General features: G+C 45.6%; 4 protein-coding genes across 9 annotated transcripts; 2 read left to right on the forward strand and 2 right to left on the reverse strand.

Annotated features, from left to right (window-relative positions):
• The first annotated feature begins 45 nt into the window (after positions 1-45).
• Positions 46-2,256, forward strand: LOC108158755 (FAD-dependent oxidoreductase domain-containing protein 1). The gene is made up of 2 exons (XM_017291367.2): positions 46-280; positions 346-2,256. Exons 1-2 carry the CDS (start codon positions 65-67, stop codon positions 1,453-1,455), a joined length of 1,326 nt encoding a protein of 441 aa, XP_017146856.1. The 5' UTR covers positions 46-64; the 3' UTR covers positions 1,456-2,256.
• LOC108158758 (MOB kinase activator-like 4) lies at positions 1,592-3,096 on the reverse strand. Its single transcript, XM_017291371.2, has 3 exons — positions 2,761-3,096; positions 2,326-2,699; positions 1,592-2,263 (listed from the first exon to the last, which is right to left on the reverse strand). The coding sequence occupies exons 1-3, from the start codon at positions 2,818-2,820 to the stop codon at positions 2,026-2,028; spliced, it is 672 nt and encodes a 223-aa protein (XP_017146860.1). The 5' UTR covers positions 2,821-3,096; the 3' UTR covers positions 1,592-2,025.
• Positions 3,097-3,391: 295 nt separating this feature from the next.
• Positions 3,392-5,972, forward strand: LOC108158759 (ras-related protein Rab-2A). Of its 3 annotated transcripts, none has more exons than XR_001775273.2 (5): positions 3,392-3,562; positions 4,223-4,382; positions 4,455-4,791; positions 4,866-5,051; positions 5,533-5,972. XR_001775273.2 is itself a non-coding variant. In XM_017291373.2 (4 exons), exons 1-4 carry the CDS (start codon positions 3,517-3,519, stop codon positions 4,962-4,964), a joined length of 642 nt encoding a protein of 213 aa, XP_017146862.1. In that variant the 5' UTR covers positions 3,392-3,516; the 3' UTR covers positions 4,965-5,763. The 3 variants fall into 3 exon arrangements, 1 of the variants encoding a protein (XP_017146862.1); XR_001775272.2 differs by having other exon boundaries at positions 4,866-5,475; positions 5,533-5,794; XM_017291373.2 differs by having other exon boundaries at positions 4,866-5,763.
• Positions 5,973-6,140: 168 nt separating this feature from the next.
• LOC108158761 (monocarboxylate transporter 14) lies at positions 6,141-22,495 on the reverse strand. Of its 4 annotated transcripts, none has more exons than XM_033391740.1 (7): positions 21,441-22,495; positions 12,008-13,108; positions 9,079-11,312; positions 8,681-8,832; positions 7,939-8,120; positions 7,627-7,867; positions 6,141-7,539 (listed from the first exon to the last, which is right to left on the reverse strand). In XM_033391740.1, the coding sequence occupies exons 3-7, from the start codon at positions 11,068-11,070 to the stop codon at positions 7,395-7,397; spliced, it is 2,712 nt and encodes a 903-aa protein (XP_033247631.1). In that variant the 5' UTR covers positions 11,071-11,312; positions 12,008-13,108; positions 21,441-22,495; the 3' UTR covers positions 6,141-7,394. The 4 variants fall into 4 exon arrangements, with proteins under 4 accessions (XP_033247631.1, XP_033247634.1, XP_033247633.1 ...); XM_033391743.1 differs by having other exon boundaries at positions 8,681-8,790; positions 21,441-22,494; XM_033391742.1 differs by lacking the exon at positions 21,441-22,495 and adding an exon at positions 18,739-18,948.
• Between the last annotated feature and the right edge of the window lie 1,206 nt (positions 22,496-23,701).

Consider the following 23,701-nt stretch of genomic DNA (forward strand, 5'->3'; position numbering starts at 1 on the left):
AGCTCTTATGGAGATGCGACACACGCGGACAGGCGACGGGCGCCACCGTCGGCTAGTGTGAAAAATGCTTCCACTTGGACGAGTTCTGCGAGCGGTGGGTAGCTTGCAGAAGTTCCGCTGTCTGTGCAGCAAGGCTTACGGCGATGCTCTGCCCAGCAGCTGTGATGTCCTGATCATTGGTGGCGGCGGCATGGGAGCCTCCTCGGCTTTTTGGCTCACGTCCAAGACACGGCAGCGGGGGAAGAAGCTCAATGTGCTGGTGGTGGAGCGCGATCATGGTGTGAGTAGGGAGTCTTGAGGCTTGGCTAGATCTAGATCACTGACTTCCAACCATTCCTTACTCAGTACTCGAAGGCTTCTACTGTGCTCTCGGTGGGCGGAGTACGGCAGCAGTTCTCCCTGGCAGAAAACATACAAATGGGACTTTACGGCCACGACTTCATTATGAACAGCCAAAAGCATTTGGGTGACGTCGATCTCTGTTTCCAGCCGCACGGCTACCTGATCATGGCCACCTCCCAAGGAGCAGAGATCCTCACCCGGAACTCCAAGCTGCAGAACGAATTGGGGGCCCGGAACAAACTGCTCGGCCCGAAGGCCCTGCGGAAGCAATTTCCCTGGCTGTGCACGGACAAAATTGAACTGGGCTGCTACGGCATTGACAAGGAGGGATGGTTTGATCCCTGGGCGCTGCTGATGGGATTCAAGAAACAGGCGCGTTCCTTTGGCGCCAAGTTCGCCAACGGGGAAGTGGTGGGCTTCGAGTGGAATGCAGCTGGGGCTTTGTCAGGAGCAGTGGTTGATGCTGGCGATGGTACTCAGCATACTGTGAAGTTCAACACCTGCGTACTAGCGGCGGGAGCACACTCGGGCCAGGTGGCTAGCCTGGCAAATATTGGCAGCGCCCAGGCGAAGGAGGCATCGCTGCGCGTGCCTCTGCCGGTGGAGCCGCGAAAGCGGTATGTCTATGTGTTCAGCACGCAGGGCGACAATGGTCCTGGCTTGGCAACGCCGCTGACCGTAGATCCGGACGGGACATACTTCCGACGGGATGGCTTGGGCGGCAACTTCCTCTGCGGCCGCAGTCCTTGTGATGATGAGGAGCCGGACTGTGATACCTTGGATGTGGATCATGGCTACTTTGACACGGACATCTGGCCCACCTTGGCAAACCGTGTGCCGTGCTTTGAGGCCGTCAAGGTGCAGAGCAGCTGGGCCGGCTACTACGAGCACAATACGTTCGATGCCAATGGCATCATAGGCAGGCATCCACATTACAGCAACCTCTTCATAGCTGCTGGCTTCAGTGGCCATGGCATTCAACAGACGCCTGCGGTTGGACGAGCCATCTCTGAGCTGATCCTGGAGGGCAGGCTCACCACTCTGGACTTGTCGCGCATGAGCTTTGATCGCATCGTGAAACAGCAGCCCATGTTCGAGGTCAATATAGTCTGAGAGTGGTTGAATATTGTTATCATTTTCATTTTGTTGTGTGTATGTACGTTCTTTTATTGCAATTTTCTTGTTGTATGTATGTATATATGGTAATTTTTTCGTATAGTAAAGTTCACGTTCGTAGTCACGTAAAGCATTGTTGTGTGTGTTTTGGCTGCATGTTGTCGAGAGGAATTGAAGGAGTTGAAGGGTGTTTTGGTCTTGGTTCGGCCACAAGAATTACTACACATAATTTATTTAAATTAAGATTTTAAACATAGTCGTAATATAATTTTACGGAATAATTGCGGACTTAAGATCAGGTGTGGCTGGCGGGTTGGAGTGGGGAGGGGGCCTGTTATCATCTGGTTGTTTTGCCTTTATTACTTAGTTATCGTTATGTAGAGTGGCTTTATATATTTGACGTTTAAACTACATACAAGATTTGCATTTGCCTTTGAGTTGAATCCGATCCGCTCTGTCGGGGTGAGCAAAAAAAAATGCTCAAGCTATTAGTTAATATAAATAAATGTGTGTGTATGAGCGCGCCTACGCGTGAGTGTTTTTATATGAGAATGACTGGATTGCTACCTAAGCCTCGCTCTCGCCTGGTGCAGCGTTTTCTCCGTCGCTGATGGGCACGATCAGATTCTCCTTCGACATTAGATTGTATTTTGTGACGAAATGCGTAAATCGGTGGCATAGATACGTTTCTGTTTCGAACTCGTCGAAAATGCGACGATGGTGAAAGAAAGCATGAGAGAAGATGCGGTAAACGCGCCGACACACCGACCCCAGCTTGGTCACCGACGACTCCTTTATGGAAACTCTGTGGAAGACAGTTGATTAGCCATTTAGTTCATGTGTTCTCATGAGCATGTTTACGCCTACCTGCTTGGGAAATATTTGTTGCTGTTGAGCAGACAGGCAGCTCCGTCCAGTGTGTGACGAGTGTAATCAATTGCTGGACACTCCTTTGGCGTCTTGTGGGCCGCACACAAGAATATCCACTGATCGGTTGCCGTCATCTGTGTGCAAGTCGACGGCGAGCATTCCTTCTGCAAGCGCACAGCCAGGCCGTTCAATTCCATGCAAAATTGTCGCAAGTGCTCGTACTTCCACACCCCCTCATCCTGGGCCTCTGGCATGGTCAATATAAGCTCGACATTGCTCGGATCACGCTTGATCAGTTGCTGTATGAACTGCTGCACAGCCAGCGTGCTGTCCATCTCCTCCAGAGGCTCATCGGGCCAGCGACAGAAGTCCTGAGTGAAAGCGACAGCGTTGTAAACGCACAGGTTTTAGTATTTGTCAACGGGAGCTCACCTTTGATGTTGTACCAGGTCGGTTCCTACGCAATATTGTCGAGCCGTCAGCCATCTTCATGTTTCACCTTCCTTCGAACCGCGATGATCCACAACGCCTTTGCCTACGCCTGAGACGAGAAAATCTGTGGCAGACCACAAAAAGTAAGTTTGATCCCGAAACAAAACTCGTTCCCAAATCGCTTCAGTTGTGGGGCTAGCCTAGCTTTGTGCTCTAGGCTTTACAATTTAAGTGGACTTCTGTTTACACATCGCGCAGCAATTAATTTCAATTTAAAAACACCTTTGTGCGAGAAAATTTCTGATAAAATTCACATACATACATATAGGGATGGGAAAGGCAGCGATATACTTCTTGGGTATCGATATAGTTGATTGCCTCCTCTGATTTACTGAGCTGAATAGAATTTTGGTGAACAAAAGTTGGAAAACTTGTTTTTATTCAGTGAATTTGGTTTAAGTTCGTTAGATTTTGTTCTAAATCGTTTTTTTTTTGTGACATTTGGATGGCATTTGTTTAATGACCTCCTTCTCTAGCTCACACACCTTGCAAGGGGAACTTGTTCAGATCATTTATGAACTACTTCAGTTAGAGGTGCAAAAACATCGGCCACAGTATCGATAGTGCCTCGATGGTTTCGCAGCACTATCATCCGTCATCATAAATACGAACAGAACTTACAAGAATTGCGTATTAATTGTAAAATTACGAGATCATAGTTTCAAGAAGTGTGATCTAAACCAACCAGCTGCAACCATGTCCTACGCATACTTGTTCAAATACATTATCATTGGCGATACTGGTGAGTTGGACAGCGCTATAAATATCCTCCCATATAGTGGAAAAATTTGCCATTTGCACAAAATTGTGTGGCAATTAATTCAACAACAAAACAAAGGTAGTCTCACAAAACGGTCAACTGCGCAGTGTGCTCGGGGTCAAGCTCCCAAGATTGTGTAAGGCAAGATCTGAATTGGCATCCGCTGTCCAGCACCAGCTGCCATATGAAAACGGACAAGGAGTCGGGCAGCAAAAGGAAAAATCAATAAAACCATAACAACGCATACAGGCGGGCGGGCGTTCACTGTGCACGAAGTTAACAGTGTGCGGTGGTTGTAGCAGAGGGGGCCGGCTACAGCCCACACGCTGAAAACCCTGCTGCTGACTCAACCAACAACCCCCACTGGTTGAGAGATTTTTCCAATGAGTCGGGTGCTCCCCGCCCCACAGGGCTGCCTACCATTCGCTTATCAGTGTGGATTACACATTTCAGGATATCTACCAGCTGCTGTCGGTTATTCTCCTGCAGTGCGGAAGTGTAGGCTCCAGAGGCAGTCTCTAATCTCCTTCAGTATAGAAATATGTGGAAAACACCAACTTAAAGACTAATTACGAATCGCATTCGATTTGACAGACGAAAAACTTTCCCTATTTGCCAATTAACTTTTCTCTGTTTTCTCAGGCGTCGGAAAATCATGTCTGCTGCTGCAGTTCACGGACAAGCGCTTTCAGCCGGTGCACGATCTGACAATTGGCGTGGAGTTTGGAGCACGCATGATCACGATTGATGGCAAACAGATCAAGCTGCAAATCTGGGACACAGCAGGCCAAGAGGCTTTTAGGTGGGAGAGCAAAAAACAATAATCAGTATTCGTTATGCAATGTGATGGGACATCAATTTTTGCATTCAACAGATCAATCACCCGCTCGTATTATCGTGGTGCTGCTGGGGCCTTACTGGTGTACGACATCACAAGGCGTGAGACCTTCAACCATCTGACCACATGGCTGGAGGACGCGCGCCAGCACTCGAACTCAAACATGGTGATCATGCTCATTGGCAACAAGAGCGATCTGGACTCGAGGCGTGAGGTGAAAAAGGAGGAGGGCGAGGCATTTGCCCGTGAGCATGGACTGGTCTTCATGGAGACATCAGCGCGCACAGCGGCCAACGTGGAGGAGGCCTTCATCAACACCGCCAAAGAGATTTACGAGAAGATACAGGAGGGAGTGTTCGATATAAACAATGAGGTAAATATGCACGGCTTTTGGCTTTTGGCTTTTTGATACACTTTGGCTCACTTCGACACACGTCTTTTCTACAGGCAAACGGCATTAAAATCGGCCAACAGCATTCACCCACAAACCCCTCGCTGCCTGGGTCTGGCGGAGCAGCTGGCGCTGCAAACAGTGGCTGCTGCTAGGAGTAAGCGGCAGATGCCTGCCAGCAACATTGGGTATAGACGTAGACCGCTTCTGTAAAAGCTACTCTAGTGACTAACTAATAGAAGGTACTAGCTGAGACACAGATATCTTGTTTTCTAACTTCAAAAGCAAACTAACCACAGGCAGATCAAATAGCAAACAAAACACACTAAGCGTAATGTTAAAATCATTCAATCCCACAACTACTACACTTGAGCTACGTTTTAATTAAAGAACAAACAGATGCAAAATACCAAACGAGAGAATCGAAAAATAAACCAAAACAGATAACATATAGCATTCGTATGTGTATGTGTAAATGTGTCGTGTCGTGCGTGATTTCTAAATTTTATAAACTTTAACGAGACACATATGTATACCTAAATGTTTTTTATGTATATTTTTTGTGTACTATATTAAAATTAGTTTGCAAGTTATCTTTGTGTAAGGACAGATCAGACGCATAGTTATACACCGGTGGGGTCTAGGTCGTGCCGGACAAAATGCTGTGTAATATATAGACAAACTGAAAATATGTGAACTTCTCTCATTGTGATTTGTTTTCAGCGAGCCATCCAGTCGCTGCCCTGCAACGCCGCGCCACGCCCCATTTTGCAATTGGTGTCTGCCCCTGCCCTGCCCCATCTACACACATACATACCTACATATGTACATAATTATGTGCATATTTTTATATTTAATTCTCAACGCATTTGCTTTGTTCCGACATTTTATTGTGCAATTGGATCCACTCTACACCCGTGTCACTCTATTCATAAGCTAAAACGAAAAGAAAAACGAACCGAGCGACAACAGAAAATGCTAAAACTTGTGCGCTGAAAGGGAGTTATTTAAACGATATAGATACATCAAAATGGGATGAACGTGAACGTAAACGTAAACGCTGCGATTCAATGATCAATTTAGTATTCTACGAGGTTTAAATATACATACATATATTAAATTAAAGACAAACTCAAGATTTAAACGAACTATACAACCGTAAACGTAAATCAAATTATTTATAATATTTGTATTTGCCCAAAAGCCCTTCCCATGCGGAATAATGAATATATACATACATAATAAATATTTAAAAACCACACCAACTCCGGTCTTTACCTTGGCCTGAATCTCGAGAGCAGAACCCATTAATGCATTAAGTACTCAAGCGATTTCGTTTCAAAAATTGTATGTATTTTCGTTAATATGGATCATTAGATAATTGTTTATTTCTTGTAAATATTTTATAATTGCAATTTACTTATGTTTTATGTGTTATGTGTGTGTGTGTGTATGTACATATTTGCTAGAGTTCGAAAACAACAATAACTACGCTACAGTATAGGTCCTGGTCTGCCTATTACTCTCTAACGTGTGAAGTGTGCCTAGGTTTGAACAAAACTAGCTAGCTTTCAGTGTGCTTCTCGGGTGAGTTTTCTTTATATCTCCATATCTATAAATATGTATTTTTCAATAATACTTGAACTCTATATTCATCTGCATTTCCAAGCAAGACCTTTCCTTCTAGACTCCACTCGTTAGTGTTGTGTTGAGCTTTATAATTTTACAAGCATTCAATAATGGTATTCTATCCTAATGGTAGAAAAACGTTTCCTCACTGCAAGAGCGGTTATTCGGATTCAAAAATGTTTCATATTAATGCCTAATTGCTCCTTTGCTGAAATCTTTTTGGAGCCTTGCAATAGATGTGTGTGTGTACTGTTTATTGTTGATTGACTTCAAGATTAAATGTTAGTTTAAAGACAAATGCGGCCAAGGACTTACGAGTAACTACGAGTTCGAAAGGTCGATCGAAAAATTGTCGCTTGTCCTTTGTTATTGCATACGTTCCTTATGTATAGATTGGTTGTTGTTTATTGAGTGTTCCTTTACGGCGTTCGTACGAAAATTAAGGCCATTAAATCTAGGCAATATGTAGGTATATTTTTCAGTTTTACCTTTATAAAGAAGACAATTGAGGGGGACCCGTTTGCACCTGGCAGTGATGCACTGCATTGATATTGATTGAAAATTGAACATTTTGTCTAGATGTGGATTACAACTTGCTGATTAGTAGTTGCCCTAGTGCGGCTAAAGATTTATGTATATATAAGGTGTATATATCTATATAGTATGTACGCAAGGTATGGTATGGTGTATAGCTACAACTATTTCTCAAGTCAATTATTGGGCTTACATGCTAGACAATCTTATCGAATAGGCTTAGTTTCAGTTACAATTCTGCTCGGATTTTATGGCTGCAAGACCATTTGACATAAGAAACTCGATAACATTTAATGCTAATGCTTTTGTTTTAGGCTACAGCTTATCAGATTTGAAGTACCTTCTCAGCAGTCCAGGTCCAGGCCCAGGTCTAGGTTCTGTTCCAGGTCCAGTCCGCCTTCGGTTCATGTCTATTTATGAATCTAGTGTAAAAGTTGAGCTTTTTTAGTCTCTGAGACATCACTATCACTCTCCTTAGGTGCTTTCTTCTCACAGAACTCGATCATATACGAGCAGACGCCGGAGAGTGCTATAAATATGCCCGCATAGTAGAAGGAGTCGTCCCATCTGTGGCGGCGGCAATGGAATGCCAATTGGACAAATTAAACAAATAAGTCGAGGATTCATTTTTTACAAATTCATTCGACTACATACCTTCCCACGGACTCGTATATGAGACCCGCTATTGGGGGGCCTGCGATCATGCCCACACCCTGCACCAGCAGCACCAGACCGTAGGCACACGTGAAATCGTCCAAATCCACAATACTGACCAGTATACTGGGCGTAAACGAAAACGAGCTGGCGAACGTAAAGCCGAAGATTACGCACATTGCCATCAGTCCATTGTAGCTGGTCATTAGCATGGGCATGCAGAACACAGAGGCTCCGCACACTGTCAGTGAAGAAATGTAGATTGATTAAGAAAGGACTCTTGATCCCTTAATCGAAGCAGCTCCAACTTACCCAGCATGCAGAGGGAGTAGCATATGTTGATGTTCATCCAGGGCTGGTCGCCCACATAGCCCAGTCCTATCATGCCCACCGTTTGGGCGATGCCAACTGCCGATATCAGAACGGCACTTACATTCACCTCGTAGTTATATTGCTTCATGTAGTCCGGTAGATACAGATAGGGTATAATGAACCTGCGGAACGTGCCCAGAGTGGAGATTAGATGGGTGCCTTTATTCGTTATCAGAAAAAGGTTTGGTTCGGTCGGAATCGATTTAAACCAGTCTCCTTATCGAGATCCTACATTTGGAGCACTCTGAATATGGAGTAGGGTAAACCACGATTATGCATCGAATACAGCGGAGGGCAGGCCAGTCCAACAACAACCTGGAGTCGAGTAGCAATGCACACGACATGCATGTTGTTTCTTGTACTATTCTTTACCCGAACATCTGAGCAGAAACGCGCCCACCGCGGATCTAATCGATAATGTTGATCACACCATTCATATTTCATTGAAGCATTTTTAGCTCTGGGGATAACAAAATCATTGTGTAACAACAACAATTTGAACAGCTGCCAAAAGTGTTTGCGACATCTGCTGGCAACTGTACAATTATGGCGGCGCGCGTTCATCTGAGTATTAATTTTAGCATTTTCCTTTAGGTTTTCCTTCGCGCTGTGCGCACATCCGAGGCCTTCGCTGATCAGTAACCAGTAGCTTCGGAGTGCACGTAGGTGCATGGGTACTCACCAAATGAACAGAAACAGTGTCGAGAGGTTGAACAGGGCGAACTTCAGGTCGAGAAACATTGAGAAATCAAAAATGGACTTCATCGTGTCCACAAAGCTTTCGTACCAGGTCTGTGGAAAGGGAATAAAGGAGCAGAAGAAGAGCCAGATTTTCTTTAGGGTTTTCCTTTTGTTAATCGAATTGCCTACACGGAAGCCCAAATGGTCACCTTATCAGGCGTAATACGATGTTTATACAGTCCAATTATGTACGTAGTACAAATGTAGAGAGAGTGAGCGCTGATAACTCTCAATAAGCAGTTGATCAGCTGAGCAACTGAGCAGCTGGGGCTGTTGTCAAGCCAAGACCCGCCTGATAAGGGAGACCCAGGGAGGGAGGCATCTACTACATCTACTCACATCTTCTTCTTCCTTGGCGATGGTGGTCATCGAGTTGCGGTAGATGTTGGGGCAGGAGGAGGCCCGCAGCCGGTACCGGTGCGTGTTGAGCATGGCGCCGCGGTAGTGTATGGAGTTGCGGTGTATCCGCATGTCCTTGAGGAAGTTGGAGTTGCGTATCGAAATGTTTCGGCGCAGATTCGAGCGGTGCTGGCTGGGCTTCTTCGACCTGGACAGCCGGCGGATGCCCGTGATGCTGTCGAGGCGAGCGCGGCGCAGAGCCACCTCACTGTTGGCCGTTGGCTGTTCGCGATCCGGCATGGCTATTACAGTGGGGCCGGGGCGGCGGCCGTGATCCAGGAGGGCGAATGTCTCGTCCTTGTAGTAGCAGTGCATATCCTCGCTGAGGATGTCCACCGAGTTGTGGCGCAGACCATTCACTTTCAGGTTGGAGATCGACGGCGTCGTGTGCTTGGCCATGAAGAGATTTTCGTTGAGCGAGTACCGAGAGCTGGCGTGCTTCTGGGTGAGGTAGCCCTCGTCAGAGGATCGTATCGACCCGACGGGGCTCGAGCGCTTCTCCGACGGCGACAGGGTCTCGATGGAGGCCAGATAGCTCTTCTTGGCCGCTTCCATGGCCTCCTGCGCTATTCCGCCCATGAGTGTATCGTCCGGCGAGCCAATGATGGCCGTCGACGGAGGATATCCCCCCGCTCCCGACGACATGGACAGCAGATTCTCCCGCGACGGAGCTTCCACCCCCTCCTTGTGCCTGAGGGAACGCCGACTCAGGCTCTTCACCTCACAAATGCTGTCCAGCTCATGGATGCTTAGGAAAGTCGGCAGAAAGATCTCGCTGCGATAGCGTTTGAGGCCCGTGTCCAGGGGATCGTCGATTTGCTGGTTGGCCTCCGTGTTGTTCTTCGTCACAAGGCTGTCCAGGACGGCCTCCTTGGTGATACCCGTGTCCAGCAGCTTCTTGATCTCCTCCAGGCACACGCTCGAGTTGGAGAAGGTGGTCACGCTTTGCGAGCGGCTCTCCAGGCGGTTCTCCTCGATCAGCCAGTCGGGATCCCGCATCAGGGCGCCGCAGACACAGGCGTTCAGCATGGTGCCCCCCAGGATGAGGGTGGCTCCGCGCCACCCGTACGACTCGATGAGGTATGAGGTGAGGCGGGCGTACACAAAGGTGCCAATACCTGTTCCCGAGGCTCCGATGCCGGTGGCAAAGGTCCGCTTCTTGTCGAACCAGAAGGCAATGGACACCACGGCGGTGACGTAGCCGATGCCTAGTCCCAGGCCCGAAATAATACCAAACGTCACCATCAGCATCTCGATGGAGTTGCAGAAGGAGGACATGGCGAACCCCACGGCGGACACCAGCCCCCCAATGATGGTCATCTTGCGGCACCCGTACTTGTCCACCAGATTCGACCAGATGGGCCCCATTAGCAGCGGAACGGAGAAAAACAGCGACGAGATCCAGGCCGTCTTCGAGGTGGACTGCCCGAAGTACTCGAGCAGTTCCGCGTTGATCAGGCCAAAGGAGAAGGACAGTCCATCCGCTATGAGGGAGACCACCAGGGAGGCGAACACCACCACCCAGCCGTAGCCGCCGTCGGGCATCTTCGGGGCCTTCTTCTCCGTCGAGCCGGAGTCTATCGAGTCGCCCGACTCGTTCGATATCAGCCGCTTGCGTTTCTTAACCTGGCTACTGTTCATCAGGCAGGTGAGGTTCCCCTCGCCGTCGATCGCTATGATGCTGGTCCGCACCACGCGGCTGTGCCCGGCCCCATCGGCCAGCTCCTCCGCCGACAGATTGCAGAACGTCACCTCCGGGAACAGGTCGTGCTTGATGGCACGGTTTAGGGGAGTGTTGGCCGGGGCCGGTACCGGGCTCTCGGGCAGTGCCTGATAGGCCCCCCCATTCTGCTGGCTGTTGTTGTTGGCCGCCTCCGCGCTGTTGTTGTTCGAGACGTTGGACACGCTGGAGGCCGTTGTGGGCTTGGCCATGATTGGGCCTTGATAAGTGCTAAGTGTTTTTGTTTTTGTTTTGCTTTTAGGTTTTGGATTAACTGGATGCCGTTCTAAGAAGGCTGGCTCTGGCGGCCACAATAGAAAATATCTGTAAAAATGTTGCACTTTCTAGACAGAGCAATTATTGGATTTGAACACGGTTTTAATTGCATTGGATTTCAGCATAGATTTTTTCAGATGAGTTCTCCTTTCCTTCGGTTTTCTTTCAGTGCGTGGTGCTGTTGGGTTGGGGAACAGTAAACGGTAACAGCATTAATAACTTAATTGAATATCGGGGGATTTGGTATCGCTATGCTATGCACTTTTGTCCCCCCACCTAATGTGTTTTCCCTCCCTCCATTCCTTCGAGGGATCACAATACTTATAATGGCTAAAATGGTAGCAACAACAAGAACTACTCGTAGTAGGTGAATACATTTCGCTTATAAAATCGCGCGCAAACTGGCATTTGGTCGTTTGGCATTTACCCCAGACGAACGGAATCTCTCCCCAACGGATCCAATCCGATCCCATACGATAATCGCCTTCAACTTGACCTCAGAGAAATGCTCGTATCGTAGCTGATGATGAAAGAGAGAGCGAGATCTGCTGGCAGAGACGGCGCATTCGCCTGAGTGTGTGTGCGTGCGTCAGAAGACAACAGCTGATCCCCGAAAATAATAATAAACAAAACGACAAAAATAATAATATGTATTTTCAATTCAATTTGTGGGCTTTTGGGGGTTTGCTTGAGTGCCAGTCAGTTGGTGGCTAATTTTAGACGGACGTACTCGTATGCACATAGAATACAGCGTGTGTCCCCCATCCCGCAGCGATGGGGTACACGAAACGGACGGAAATGAACAGGAAAGCTATTAGTGACTCCTCGCTAGCTGGCTTCGAAGAGACTTTCCTAAAGGGTTCCCATTCTTACCTTTTGTCCTGCAAAGCCACTCGCACAGAATGCTCAGCCCCGCGGGCAACAGGAGAACCGAGAAGCGTACAACAGATACAACAGAACGCTACACTTTAGTATTTCCCGGAGATTTTCACTGGCACTAGATCCTTTTCCACACTGCGAGCACGGGTATCACTGCCGCCGATTAGTTCACCATAATTGCACAGATCTTCAGTTATATTCAGCTCGCTGAGGGTGTAGCGACTGCGATTCAAGGGTTTATTGAGGGCGGCGGTTCGGTGGAGGATTCTTAGGCGCGGATCGCGGGGAATGTAGTGGAGAAACACTTTGTTCGATTTGCTGCTGTTGTTGTAAGTACGGGGATTGCTGTTCTGGCTCTTGTCGCACGACTTCGACGCTGTGGCTCCTCCTGCTGCTGCTGCGGCAGATGTCGTTTTGCTGGCACGATAAAATGACTTGAACCGAATGTCATTCATTAAGAACGTTAGGGGGTTTATCACAGGCCAACGGAGAATATTTTGAACAATGACTGATGGCAACTGTGGCACGTTGCGGTTGCTCCCGATGCTGATGCTGGTGCTGTCGCTGTTGCTGTTGCTGTTGCTGTTGCTGTTGCGGCAGTTGTGGCTGCCAGTAAACGGTTTATGCCTTGGCACCCTCATGCGGTACGGTAACTACAGTTTCTGTTGGGGGAAACCAAACAACGCTTTTCGGTGCCAATGAAACAAACAAAAAATAAGAAAAACAAGGGGAATGCGTATGAATGACGCTCTAGTGTTCCTTCTGATGCTGATGCTGCTGCTCCTGTGGCAGGTGGGTGCACGTGCCGCTCCTGCACTGCTCCACTCCTCTCGGGCCACGTGGGGGGTTTAACGCGTGTCAAGTGCGCGGCGCACAGTGCGGCGGCGGACGGGCGAACATATCGACGGCGTTTCTCTCAGTGCTGGATGGCTGGATGCGGCTTACGCGGCGTATGACGAGTAATGTCCAAAATATTATGTAACTGAGTCGCTGCTGGTGCTGCTTCTCCTGTTTCTTCCGTTTCTTCTGTTCCTCGTTAACGCGTGATGATGACAGATGGTCTCTGCTCTCGATTAGCAGCCTTCAATGCTGGTGCTGCAAGGAGAGGGAACAGAGAGTTAGTCGAGACTCGAGACTCGTCCGATGAATGACTTAAATCGGAGCTCAGGGAGCACAATGCTTAAACATAGTATCGCATCGCTTTCAATAGGAGAGCAATAAGCGAGAACGACATAATAGATTTCCACAAATGGCGCCGCATCATCATCCTCACAAATCACCACGACAAATACATTTGCATGTATAGTACTCTCGTCTTATAAAGCAATCTCCAACTCGTGAATTGACAAACAATGCAAAATACATGTTTCGAGTGTTCCATTAATTTTGACACATGACAGCGACAAATTCCCGAGGCGGCCACAGCCACGGATGATGCTCTGAGAGATATGAAAGTACCTTGAAAACGCCTCACATACGTATAGCCTATGTATCGTGTAGAAGCTTTACACCTTACCGTTTCTTCGTTGAATATAGTACTTGCCTATCCCACGTTTCTATGGTAAAAATGTTTCAAAACGATTTAAAATTTAGTTTTCGGGAATAATATACGTAGCATTCTTTGCTTTAATTTCCATCTCTGGAAATTCGAGCGGAATTTTCCATTTAGTCGGCATAATTTAGATTGAATTTTCAGTGCACTTCACTTCCTGTAGAACATCCCGCCACCAAATGGTATTTGCTTGAACGATTAGACACAGTTCTGCAGCCATTCATTGCATTGGCTATTGCACATTGACCAACTTAATGGGGCCGCTTTGCGGACTGCCAAGTTCAACGCTCGATAGGGGAGAGTGATTAAAATACCCGTACAACAGCCAAGTACAGACCGCAGAAGAGCAGAGCAGACGGGACGTGACGGGACGGGACGGGACGAAAAGTAACGTAAACAGAAACGGCGTGTTTTTTGATTGCCGAGATTTTCTGTGCTAAAAATGCGGACCGTCCGATTTCCGACTTTGGCGAGACATCGAAACGATCCCTTATCGGAAATTAAATTCGTATCACTAGTATACGCTGCAATCGTATAACTACACTCGGCGAAAACACGACACAGTACAAGGAAACATATGCATATTCAACAATGCAATTCATACATAGCAAATATTTTCATAGTCAAGATATGTTTCTTTTCACAATATCCACTCTTGGAGCAAACCTACGGGATTTTAGGGGCTTTTTCTCTCGGTGTACGAGCACATCTGTGTGTTTTTGGCAGAACTATTGGGGGGATAGGTATAAGTACCAGTGTACTATTTGATGGCCAAAAAGTGCCTGCCGGTGGCCTATCTTTACAATATAATTGACAGAAAGTGATATTATATTGTGAAGCGCGATAAGCCAGGAGATGTGATAAGGATAGAGCTATTCGGGGAGGAGAATCAGCCGTGTCTAGCTGATTTTACAATTATACACATGTATTATCCGCAACGATACGGTCATACGGCCTCGTGATCTCCCCTCTTGGTTTCAGGATCCCTCCAGCTTCGATGCGACACATTTACTTTCTACAACTTACATTTTCCGCTAAAAACAATCACAGTTAATTCAACATTTTGCACATTTCCAGCACAGCCTTCTGCGTTGGCGCCTGCTCGTATGCCACACTTTCGAAATGCACTTGCTTTTGACGGAGCACTTTCACTTTGTAGAGCAAATCATGCTTGAAACTCAAGACCCACATCTTGTTTAGTTAATATCAACACACAAAACACAACAAGAGGCCAAGCCAAGACAAAGAAAATACAAATAAAACCTTGTATGTTACGATGATGATGATGATGCTGATGATGCCTCCAACAAAAACAACAAAAACAACAAGCACATTTCTTGAGCGGTATGGTCCGCGTTTCTGTAAAGTTTCAGTGTTTTCCCCAACTCGGAGTCGGAGTCGTAATCGGAATTGGAATTGGAATTGGACCCGGGATTGACCGTCGTGTCGTCGTCGTCGTCCGAACGACTGAACAGAAGTGGGCCTGAGACGGGCACAAAGCACTACAGCAGAACGGATTGGAACGGAATGACATGGAACGAAACGGCGACAAGGCTGCCGAGTGTCTGTAATCGCGGCAATCGTTCGCCTTAATCTAATAAATTTCTTATCAAAGCGCGTCGCTGCTTATAGTATTTAGCATTTTTTCTCTATATATACATACATCTGTGCAGTTACAGTTGTGTACATATATGTACATGCATACATACATATGTATGTGTGAATTTGGGTACACATAAGCACGCGTTGGCGTCGGGTCTGTCAACTTGCCAGCCTTTTGTGATGCGCTCCCTTCGGTTCTCTCTTTTGGCATGGGCTCGTCGTAGATTCTGTGCGTAGATCTGCGTATGTATGTATATGTCTGTGTACAAGCATACAAATGTATGTATGTATGCATCCAAATCAAGCCAATCATGCGGCTGAGTGTAATTGGTTTTCTAGTTAGACAAGCAGAGAAGAGAACAGTGTCCGGCGGCAACCTTGAGGAAAGGTATGTACATATTTTTGTATTAGTAAACTTTGATCATCCCCAATTAATTTGTGGGAACACAATATTGGCCAAATCTATTCAACAACTAATTAATCGTAATCCCAAAATGTATAAGAAATACGATTTTACAATGAATTACCATAGACAAGGCACTGGAAGTATAACTTGAATTCTTGAATAGTTAAATTTTTTCTCTTCTAAGTGGGATCCTCCAATCCGTCTGATCTTTGTACTCGAATTGTTTTATGCAATTTTAAAGATAAAGCTCCAAAAACTTCCCACATCGTACGGGGAAGGGGTCATAAATTCTAGCAAGTCGTTAATTGTGAGGTAATTTTAGAGCTAGCCTGGTTTTTTGGCGATAACTTTTATACCCCGCCAATTATGATAATGAATTCTTTGTTGGCGGACGTTTAATTTGATGCTGACCTAGGCCAGCTAAGTGGTTAATGTGGGTTTTCCGTCTGATTGCTATATGAGGGGTTCTATAACTTAGGTTTAGGCCGGGGAATTCATGAAGGAAATGGCGCATTACCTGTAGCTATATGTAGCTTAGGAAAGTACAATTCAGCCTTATCAATTGTTTGTTTCCATCAGCATCATCACCATCACCATCATCATCATCGAAGGGAACCAAAGAAATTGATTTAATTAAGTTTGACTGGTTGCCTTCATGTTTTAATTGAAAGACTCAAGCAAATTGATTGAGCCAGCTGGAACCAGGGACAAGCCACTCACCTTGAACGGAATTGAGTTGCTGAGTTTTCCCATGGACTACAAGCTTTCCCCAACCCAACCGCCGCCCAGCTCCGACCTTGCAAAAGTGTTTGTTTAGTTTGACAAGGAGAGCATCTGAAATGCAACATCAGGAGCCCTCGATGCAGTCTCAAAGTTATCAGATGAGGAGACAGAGACAGAGACAAGGAGAGATGCCGGCTCTATCCTCTTTGTCTTTTTTCCCATGCTCAATGCTCAATGATATGAGCCAAGGTGTATTAATTTAAGGTGCGGCGAGGCATACCGATTCTCCCGAGTGGGCTGATTTGATTTGATTGCCTCACCCCACACAAACACCTTGCTGTGCACCGATAAGCCCCCTCCCTCCGTCGCTCCCACGCTCGCATTGTAGGTGTCAGCTTTTAATTGAGTTGCGGTATTTACGTTTTCTTTGCGGCTGTCAATGGGATTGTGGGTGGGTGCACAATCGGCCCCAAAGCCGTTTCTGTGGCACTTGCGGTCAGAGGGGACTGCATGCTTGATTCCGCACAATTGAACTTCTCAGCCCCAGGTCGAAAACTATTAATAATGGCCAAAATGTACATACATATATATGTATATGCTGGAAATATTTTCAACATTACCATTAGTAATACTGTGGGGCTGAGAGTGCTGTGGGTCCTCCCCTTTTTCCAGCTTGACAGCTTACGTCACTGAAAACCTTGTTGACAAAGCCGAAGAAGAGAAAAGTTACGAAAAGGTGTCCGCGTGGCAAACGACGCACCATGCACACGGGCCCACCTGCGGCATCCTTTCATGTTTTTTACTGTTCAGAGGCCACCGCCGAGGACTCGGGGCTGGGGCCAGCAGCAGCGCCGCCGTCAACGGACGTCCACAAAAAGTTATCAAGTGCATATAAAAGCTGTAATGGCGGCTGCACACCCTCCCCCCCTGCACACAACACGTGTGTGCACAAGCAACATTTACCGTTAGTAGCGCTTGTGCAAGCTAAAGGATTATTTATGCTTTTTGCCCTAAACTTGACTAACTTTGCGGTCACAAAATGCAAAAAAGAACACCGAAATGGGAACGGGAACGAGAAAAGCGCCAGCAAACCCTTGTTTGTTTCATATTGATTTTTTCCTCTTCTAGGATATCTCTTTTGCTGTGCAGTGTGAGTGTGTGTGCTCTGTCTGTGTGAGAGGACGGCATGCATACTAAATGAGATTTACCGTTGATATTTTGTCATTTCTTTCTATTTTGAGTGTGGGTCGAGCAAAAAAAGGAAAAGAAATAACTGAAAGGCCCCTGGCGAGCATGTGGATGATTACATTTCCCGATTTCCCTTCAGCTTGTAATTTTCTCTACCTCATGGTTAAGTTGGGCCTGCTCTCGACATTAATCCCCCTTATGCATATCCACAAGAGGAAATTTAAAACAGTAAACTAATTAGCAACTAAGAATAGTGCACATTGTCAGCAGAGCGAATTATTGAACGAAGTCTGAGACGCAGTTTTCTTTTGTCAGCTCCTCCCCAGCCATGTCTCATCGCATTGGATGCGGTTCCCCTGGGCACCGAAAGGAATTCACAAACAAACGAAAAAACCGGACCAAGACAAATGCCTCTGTTGTTCTCTCTCAATCTTTCCGTTGTTCTCGTTGGGTTTTGAAAAGGGCAACTTTCCGCTGGACGGAGCAGACCTCTGAAGGTCTGTGCGTGTTAGCAGCAGCCCCTCAAGGCCGAAAGTGTTTTTGCTTTCTAATTCCTGCTCTTGACACGGGTGCACACGTCCATGCAAAGTGCAAAAAATGCAAATTAGAAAATCAACTAATAAACTTGACGAACACACACACATGAACACATTCACATTCACACATACATTTGTATAACGTATAACACTTTGGTGGGTAGAAGGTGTGCTTTAAAGTTTGCCACGCGTGCCAGGCGGTTCTAGAAAATTCCATGAATCAGATTTGGAATTAAAATGGATGAATAATTCATCTCAGCGATGATTTCTGGCCCAGCAATAATTAAATTAGTACTTCAGCCCATTTCTGAGATTAATTAGAAGCGAGTTCGTCCCACTTTGCGATGGAACAGCAAAGGCCGGAGCATTACATTTTAAAATATATGTACTTTGATTGCTTGATTTATGCGATGCCTGGCCGCAAGCTCAAGATAGGCCACGAAGGACATTTTCCCCGGGAGGTCCCGTTCAAGGTCCACGCCGAACGAGCATATGATGTAATTATACACAAATTTTCCTCTGCGGCCAGCGGCAAGCGGCAAGTTTCCCAAAGTGAAATCTGTCGCGTCGTCACACAGTCTGCGGAGGGGATTGGCGCTTGTGCGTGTTCGTTTGTTTTTGCCATGTTTTGTGGCAAACGCTAGGGCCGCTGCTCATGTGACAGCTCGGAATGAACGAATCGTTTCGTTGTGCGGCTCTTAATTGCCACTCCACTTACCCGGCAAATGTATCCGCTGGCGATAAATTCGTTTCGTTCGTTTGTTTGTGCTCGCTCTACGTTCGCCTCCCACCCGGCTTCCATAAACAAATCAACAAAAAACAATCGAGCACACAGCACAGTAATAATCAATTAAGAACGACTCATGTTGGGGCTTGCATTTCCTGTTGCACTTCGATCTAATATTCTTCAGTGGTGTTGTTGCGCGCTCGAAATTCGAACTTCGAATGACGGAGAGGTTTCCTTGCCCATCTCTTCATTCTCCTTCAGTCTTTGTTCCCTTCCATCTCTCGTGCCATCTCGCACTCACTCTATTTCTCGTTCTCTTCTCCCTTTCCTGCTTGGAGTTTACAGTTCCAAAGTGTCTCATCCCCTTCCCTTCCCTACCCAGCCACCAACACTTTGTATTCTCACTTCTCTCCCTTGCTCTTCTGTTTTGTTTGGTTGCGTTCCCGTGACGCAATGGAAATTTACCAAGCTGAGATCATTAAATTCCACGGCATGTCTTCAGCTCTCATGAACAACCCTCCCCTCCCCTACCCTACCCTTCTCCGTATGGAGTGCATAGTAATGTTCCTTACGTTGTAGCTCGATTAAACAAAATAAATACATTCAAAGCTTTGAACTTTGTTGCACACCAATGGCAACACTAATGGTTTGATAACAATGTGTTATTTATGTAGTGCATGGTTCGCATGCTTGCCATTAAGTGTTGGTTATTCATCATTTTTTTAATGAACGAAATTTATGGTTATGGTTTCAGAGCTAAGCCAAGTTGAAGGTTCGTTCCACCGCAAAAGATTAATGCCAAAATTGCATGAAGCACAAAGTTTGAAGGTTACGAACGGAGGCACGCGATAATCTACGAAATGAATATTGCAAATGGAACTGCAATCAGTTGCTGCATTCCATATGAAAATGTACCCACTGTACCAAATGGAACTGATTTAGCAATTTAGTAAACAATAGCAATCCTCGAATGATGTGAACTAGAATTGAGCTAATCCAATATTTGAAAATGTCCACACGTAATGAGAAGATGAGGGACGGACGCATTAGATAAGATAAACCAAGCTAATTAAATGTTGTTCGCCTTAAACCCCCAACAGTAACTATTTTGCTTGTTCACATGATTGAATGATTAAACTATAGAACTCTTTCTGTGGACAGATCCGAAAACATACATTAATACATAGATCATCCTTAATGTGTGCACCTTTCGGTAATTGATAGAATCAATTGCCCTCCTTCTCGTTCTCGTAATCTGCGTGTGTTTATAATGATTATCGCTATTAGCTATAATTAGCACAATTTGTGCCCTAAGTTCCCTCTCCACAGGCGACAGGTGGAAACCGGTTCTTGGGTCTCGATTTTTTGCTCGATTTGCACGCAATCAGCTGTTTGCTCTTTAACATTCGCTGCTGACACACATTGTCAGACAGACAAATAAATAAGGAAAAACAACATTTCAGAATAAAATTAAATGCACAAAGGCCTTACCGGTTCCATCAGCTGCTTCCGACAGTGGTTTTACTGGTTCGTTAGAATCGCTACTGCCGCACCGACGCGATGGACGGGTGGGATGTGGGATGGCATTCGATTTTGCTTCTACTTGTAGTGTTTACACACATTCTGTGTGTAGCAGTTTGAGGTCAATGGCTTCGTAGACTCACATACACACACACATATGTATGTTTTTTGCCAACTCTAAGCACATTACGACTTCCAAATGCACAAAATCGAGAGCTCAAGGACGGCAGACAAGAGAATGGTTTTCGATTACACTAAATCAAATTTGCAGAGCCATAAAGCGACGGGAAAAAACCAAAAATCGAAGCCCAAAAAGTGTCTGTCCCACGCCCATGTCCAACCCATGGGCGGCACTCTCCCCATGCATGAGTGGATGGACTGGGGGGAGGCAAAGGCAAAGGCGAAGGAACGGGCACAGGCAATAAAACCGAAATGAGTGGTAGAGCAAAATGGCGGCGCGTGTGTATGTTTCGTATCGCAGGGAGTGGAATTGGTAAAAGCGAAAAATCCCGAAACTGTGCTACGGCCGCTAAAAGCCTACCAACAGCATCATTGCTTTCGCTTTTTGCCTCCAACACTCTTTCGGCTTTTGTAAATTAAACCACGGAGGATAATGGAGGAACCGTGGCAGAAACTATGAAGCTGTTCTTCTGCTATCTGCCCAGCGATAAGGTATCAATATTCTTTAACTTACAAGTGCTTACATCTTATGTTTAGTATATATTTATGGCCAAGGTACGAAAGTGCTGACAATTTGCCTTATCGGAGTCTGTTGAGTCAGTTCCACGTACCCGCAGTGCAGCTCTCAGCATAAATAAAATACATAAAATAACGTATTACATATAGAGAGTGTGGGGCTCTCCCAATCAATATAAAATGATTTCAGCAGACGTGCCCAACTGATTTTAAATATACACTTTGTTGACATATAAATAGACTACACACTCGATCACACTCATAGACGTAGACATTTCTTAAAGATAAATAAATAAATGAATTATTGTTAACTCATGGGGCCTCAAAGTAAAAAGCAAGGCAAACGAAATATGAACTTATTTATCAGAGACCATAAGACCCGGCAATTACGCATTTGTGCTTTGCAAATATGGAAATACTGCTCAATAAACCAGCAACCAGGTCAATAAACATTAAAAATGTACAACGCTTCTTACCTGAGCGCTTTTTCAAGCGGTATTGATGGCGGAAGCTCTTCTGGAATCGTGGGGTTATTAGTTAGATTACAACCATTTTATTAAAACTCTGTGCTATCCTCATTTAAACTGTTTACATTGCGAGCTGGACGATATTTTGGGTGTACGCCGTTCTGGTGAGGGACGGTGCAGGTGAGTCTTTTAATAAACCGAATGAGCTCGCTCTCTCCCCTTGCTCTCGGCTTTTTTTCGTTTCTCTTTGCGTCGATGATTCCGCTTGCCGATGTTTTATGAATTTTCCCCTCTGCTTTTGCTGCACAGTGGAACGTAATTGTGTTCGGCGCGTGTCAAATACGGCTCTGTGCCTCTGAATTTTAATTTCACGTCAAGAGCTTTAATGCCAAATGCTGCACGAGTCGGTACTACTGATTGTATACAATTGCACAACACATTGGAGACTTTGGTGGAGTGTTATTATCGCAGGCTGTTTGAGAGCTGTCTGGAGAGCTGCCAGCTGAGGGTCGTTGGAGTTTCACTGTGCCTGAGTTTCGATTTTTTCCCAGCACCACAAACTCTGGGGGAAGTACGAGTATGGCAATGGACAACAGCACCACCAAACAACGGCACAAGTTCACCAGAAAATGTGGGGCGGTCGGAGGTCGGAGTAAACAAACGTTACAACACACACACACACGCACACAAATGCGGACACAAAGAATACGTACAATTATGTATGTATGTACATATGTACGCTGGAAACGGAATAAAAGTTTGATGTTTTTGGCACTGCTAACCGATTCTTATCTAATTATTTCATATTTAATTTAATTACTTTTAACGTTCCGGCGAGAGCTAATCACAAATTTGGTACGAAAGATTAACGAATTTTTTCTTTACAAAACGCAAAGAAACTGAAAAATCTCGGAATTTGCATATGTTTTCCAAACCCCTAAAATACCGATTGACAAAAAACACTTTTTATTCAAATTAGCGCACGCTTTTCGCCAGCTTTGTTTTAAAAAAAATTGCGTACAAAATAGCGCTCTAACGACACGTTTAACTCGGGGAAGCAGTGTGACCGCGGACTCATCGAGAAAATATACCGTCCGACCCTCGGAAATATACCAAAGAATACCGCCTCATTTTAAAAATATGCCGTAAATATACTGACGTATTCAAGTTCTATTATACATATTCCTCGTTTTCGATATTCCGCCGAATATTACTAGCTAGATAGATCTTTCAGCCCTGCCCACATAATTTTATCCAATTTATTAACCTATTTTCTACTTGACTGGTTTATTTTAAATACTTGCTTTTATTGGATTTTGCCTATGTCTCCCCAACTCAATTTGACCCCTTTTTTCCTGCCAAATTTGGGCCGCACCATTTAGTAGTGAAAGAGTTTAAGGCTATGAAGAAGAATAGGCCCCCCATAAATCTCCCAAATCAATCCAACATCTACATCATCCCATCCAAACTACCTTCCCTCTTATTAACTTACTAAAATTGTAGAGGCTTACGTAGTAATCTCGACATCCTTTTTCGAGATAGTGTTACATTTGCATCCCATGTTGTTGTGTTAACCGAGATCTGGTTAATCCCGGACAATCTTGGTTCCGAAGTGTTTTCAGGTCGGTGTACAATTTTTAGAAATGATCATTCGTCCCGACGTACTATAGCGGTTCTGATTACAGTGGACTCAAACTTCACAGTCCAGGTTAAACAACAACCATTCATTACTTGCTCGTAAATTTACTTTCTTCGGATATCTCAATTTACGAGCAGCACTTGTCCGCTTTAACCGCTGTTTCTTCGCTATCAGATAAATATCACATGATAGCTCTTGGTGACTTCAACTTGCCAGGAACTGTTTGGTATTCGGTAAACGAGTCTAGTATCCTAGTGCCCATGTCACGACATGACTTTTTTGACGGCTGGCTTGACCTATCTCAAGTAGACCATGTAAAAATTCCTTGGGTCGATTGCTTGATCTGTGCTTTGTATCGGATCCGACCTTAGTGTTGTTAACCCGAGCCCTTCCGCTCACTATACCTGTAGACGCCTACCATCCTACTTTCGAAGTGTCGCTAGATATAGGACCAACTGTATTGTCCGTTGCTTTCGTAAAGCGAGACTTAATAATCTAATTAGGGATTTTGATTGGTCCGCTTTGTACTTGTGCACTGATGCCATAAAAGGCACAAACATTTTTTACAATGCTCTTGGCACATTTTTTGATTCTTTCGTCCCACTTTCTTGTCCGATTAGATCTGAAAAAC

Source organism: Drosophila miranda, chromosome 3, assembly GCF_003369915.1.
Source record: "Drosophila miranda strain MSH22 chromosome 3, D.miranda_PacBio2.1, whole genome shotgun sequence".
In the NCBI taxonomy this organism is placed as follows: Eukaryota; Metazoa; Arthropoda; class Insecta; order Diptera; family Drosophilidae; genus Drosophila; species Drosophila miranda.

Coding starts and splice junctions, on each gene's coding strand:
- LOC108158755 (XM_017291367.2), top strand. CDS start 65: ATGCTTCCACTTGGACGAGTTCTGCGAGCGGTGGGTAGCTTGCAGAAG. Junction 281..345: donor TGGTGGAGCGCGATCATGGT/GTGAGTAGGGAG, acceptor TTCCTTACTCAG/TACTCGAAGGCTTCTACTGT.
- LOC108158758 (XM_017291371.2), bottom strand. CDS start 2,820: ATGAAGATGGCTGACGGCTCGACAATATTGCGTAGGAACCGACCTGGT. Junction 2,700..2,760: donor GACCTGGTACAACATCAAAG/GTGAGCTCCCGT, acceptor GCTTTCACTCAG/GACTTCTGTCGCTGGCCCGA. Junction 2,264..2,325: donor AACAAATATTTCCCAAGCAG/GTAGGCGTAAAC, acceptor TGTCTTCCACAG/AGTTTCCATAAAGGAGTCGT.
- LOC108158759 (XM_017291373.2), top strand. CDS start 3,517: ATGTCCTACGCATACTTGTTCAAATACATTATCATTGGCGATACTG. Junction 3,563..4,222: donor CATTATCATTGGCGATACTG/GTGAGTTGGACA, acceptor CTGTTTTCTCAG/GCGTCGGAAAATCATGTCTG. Junction 4,792..4,865: donor TGTTCGATATAAACAATGAG/GTAAATATGCAC, acceptor TCTTTTCTACAG/GCAAACGGCATTAAAATCGG.
- LOC108158761 (XM_033391740.1), bottom strand. CDS start 11,070: ATGGCCAAGCCCACAACGGCCTCCAGCGTGTCCAACGTCTCGAACAAC. Junction 8,121..8,680: donor ACACTGTTTCTGTTCATTTG/GTGAGTACCCAT, acceptor CACGTTCCGCAG/GTTCATTATACCCTATCTGT. Junction 7,540..7,626: donor ATATACGAGTCCGTGGGAAG/GTATGTAGTCGA, acceptor CCGCCGCCACAG/ATGGGACGACTCCTTCTACT.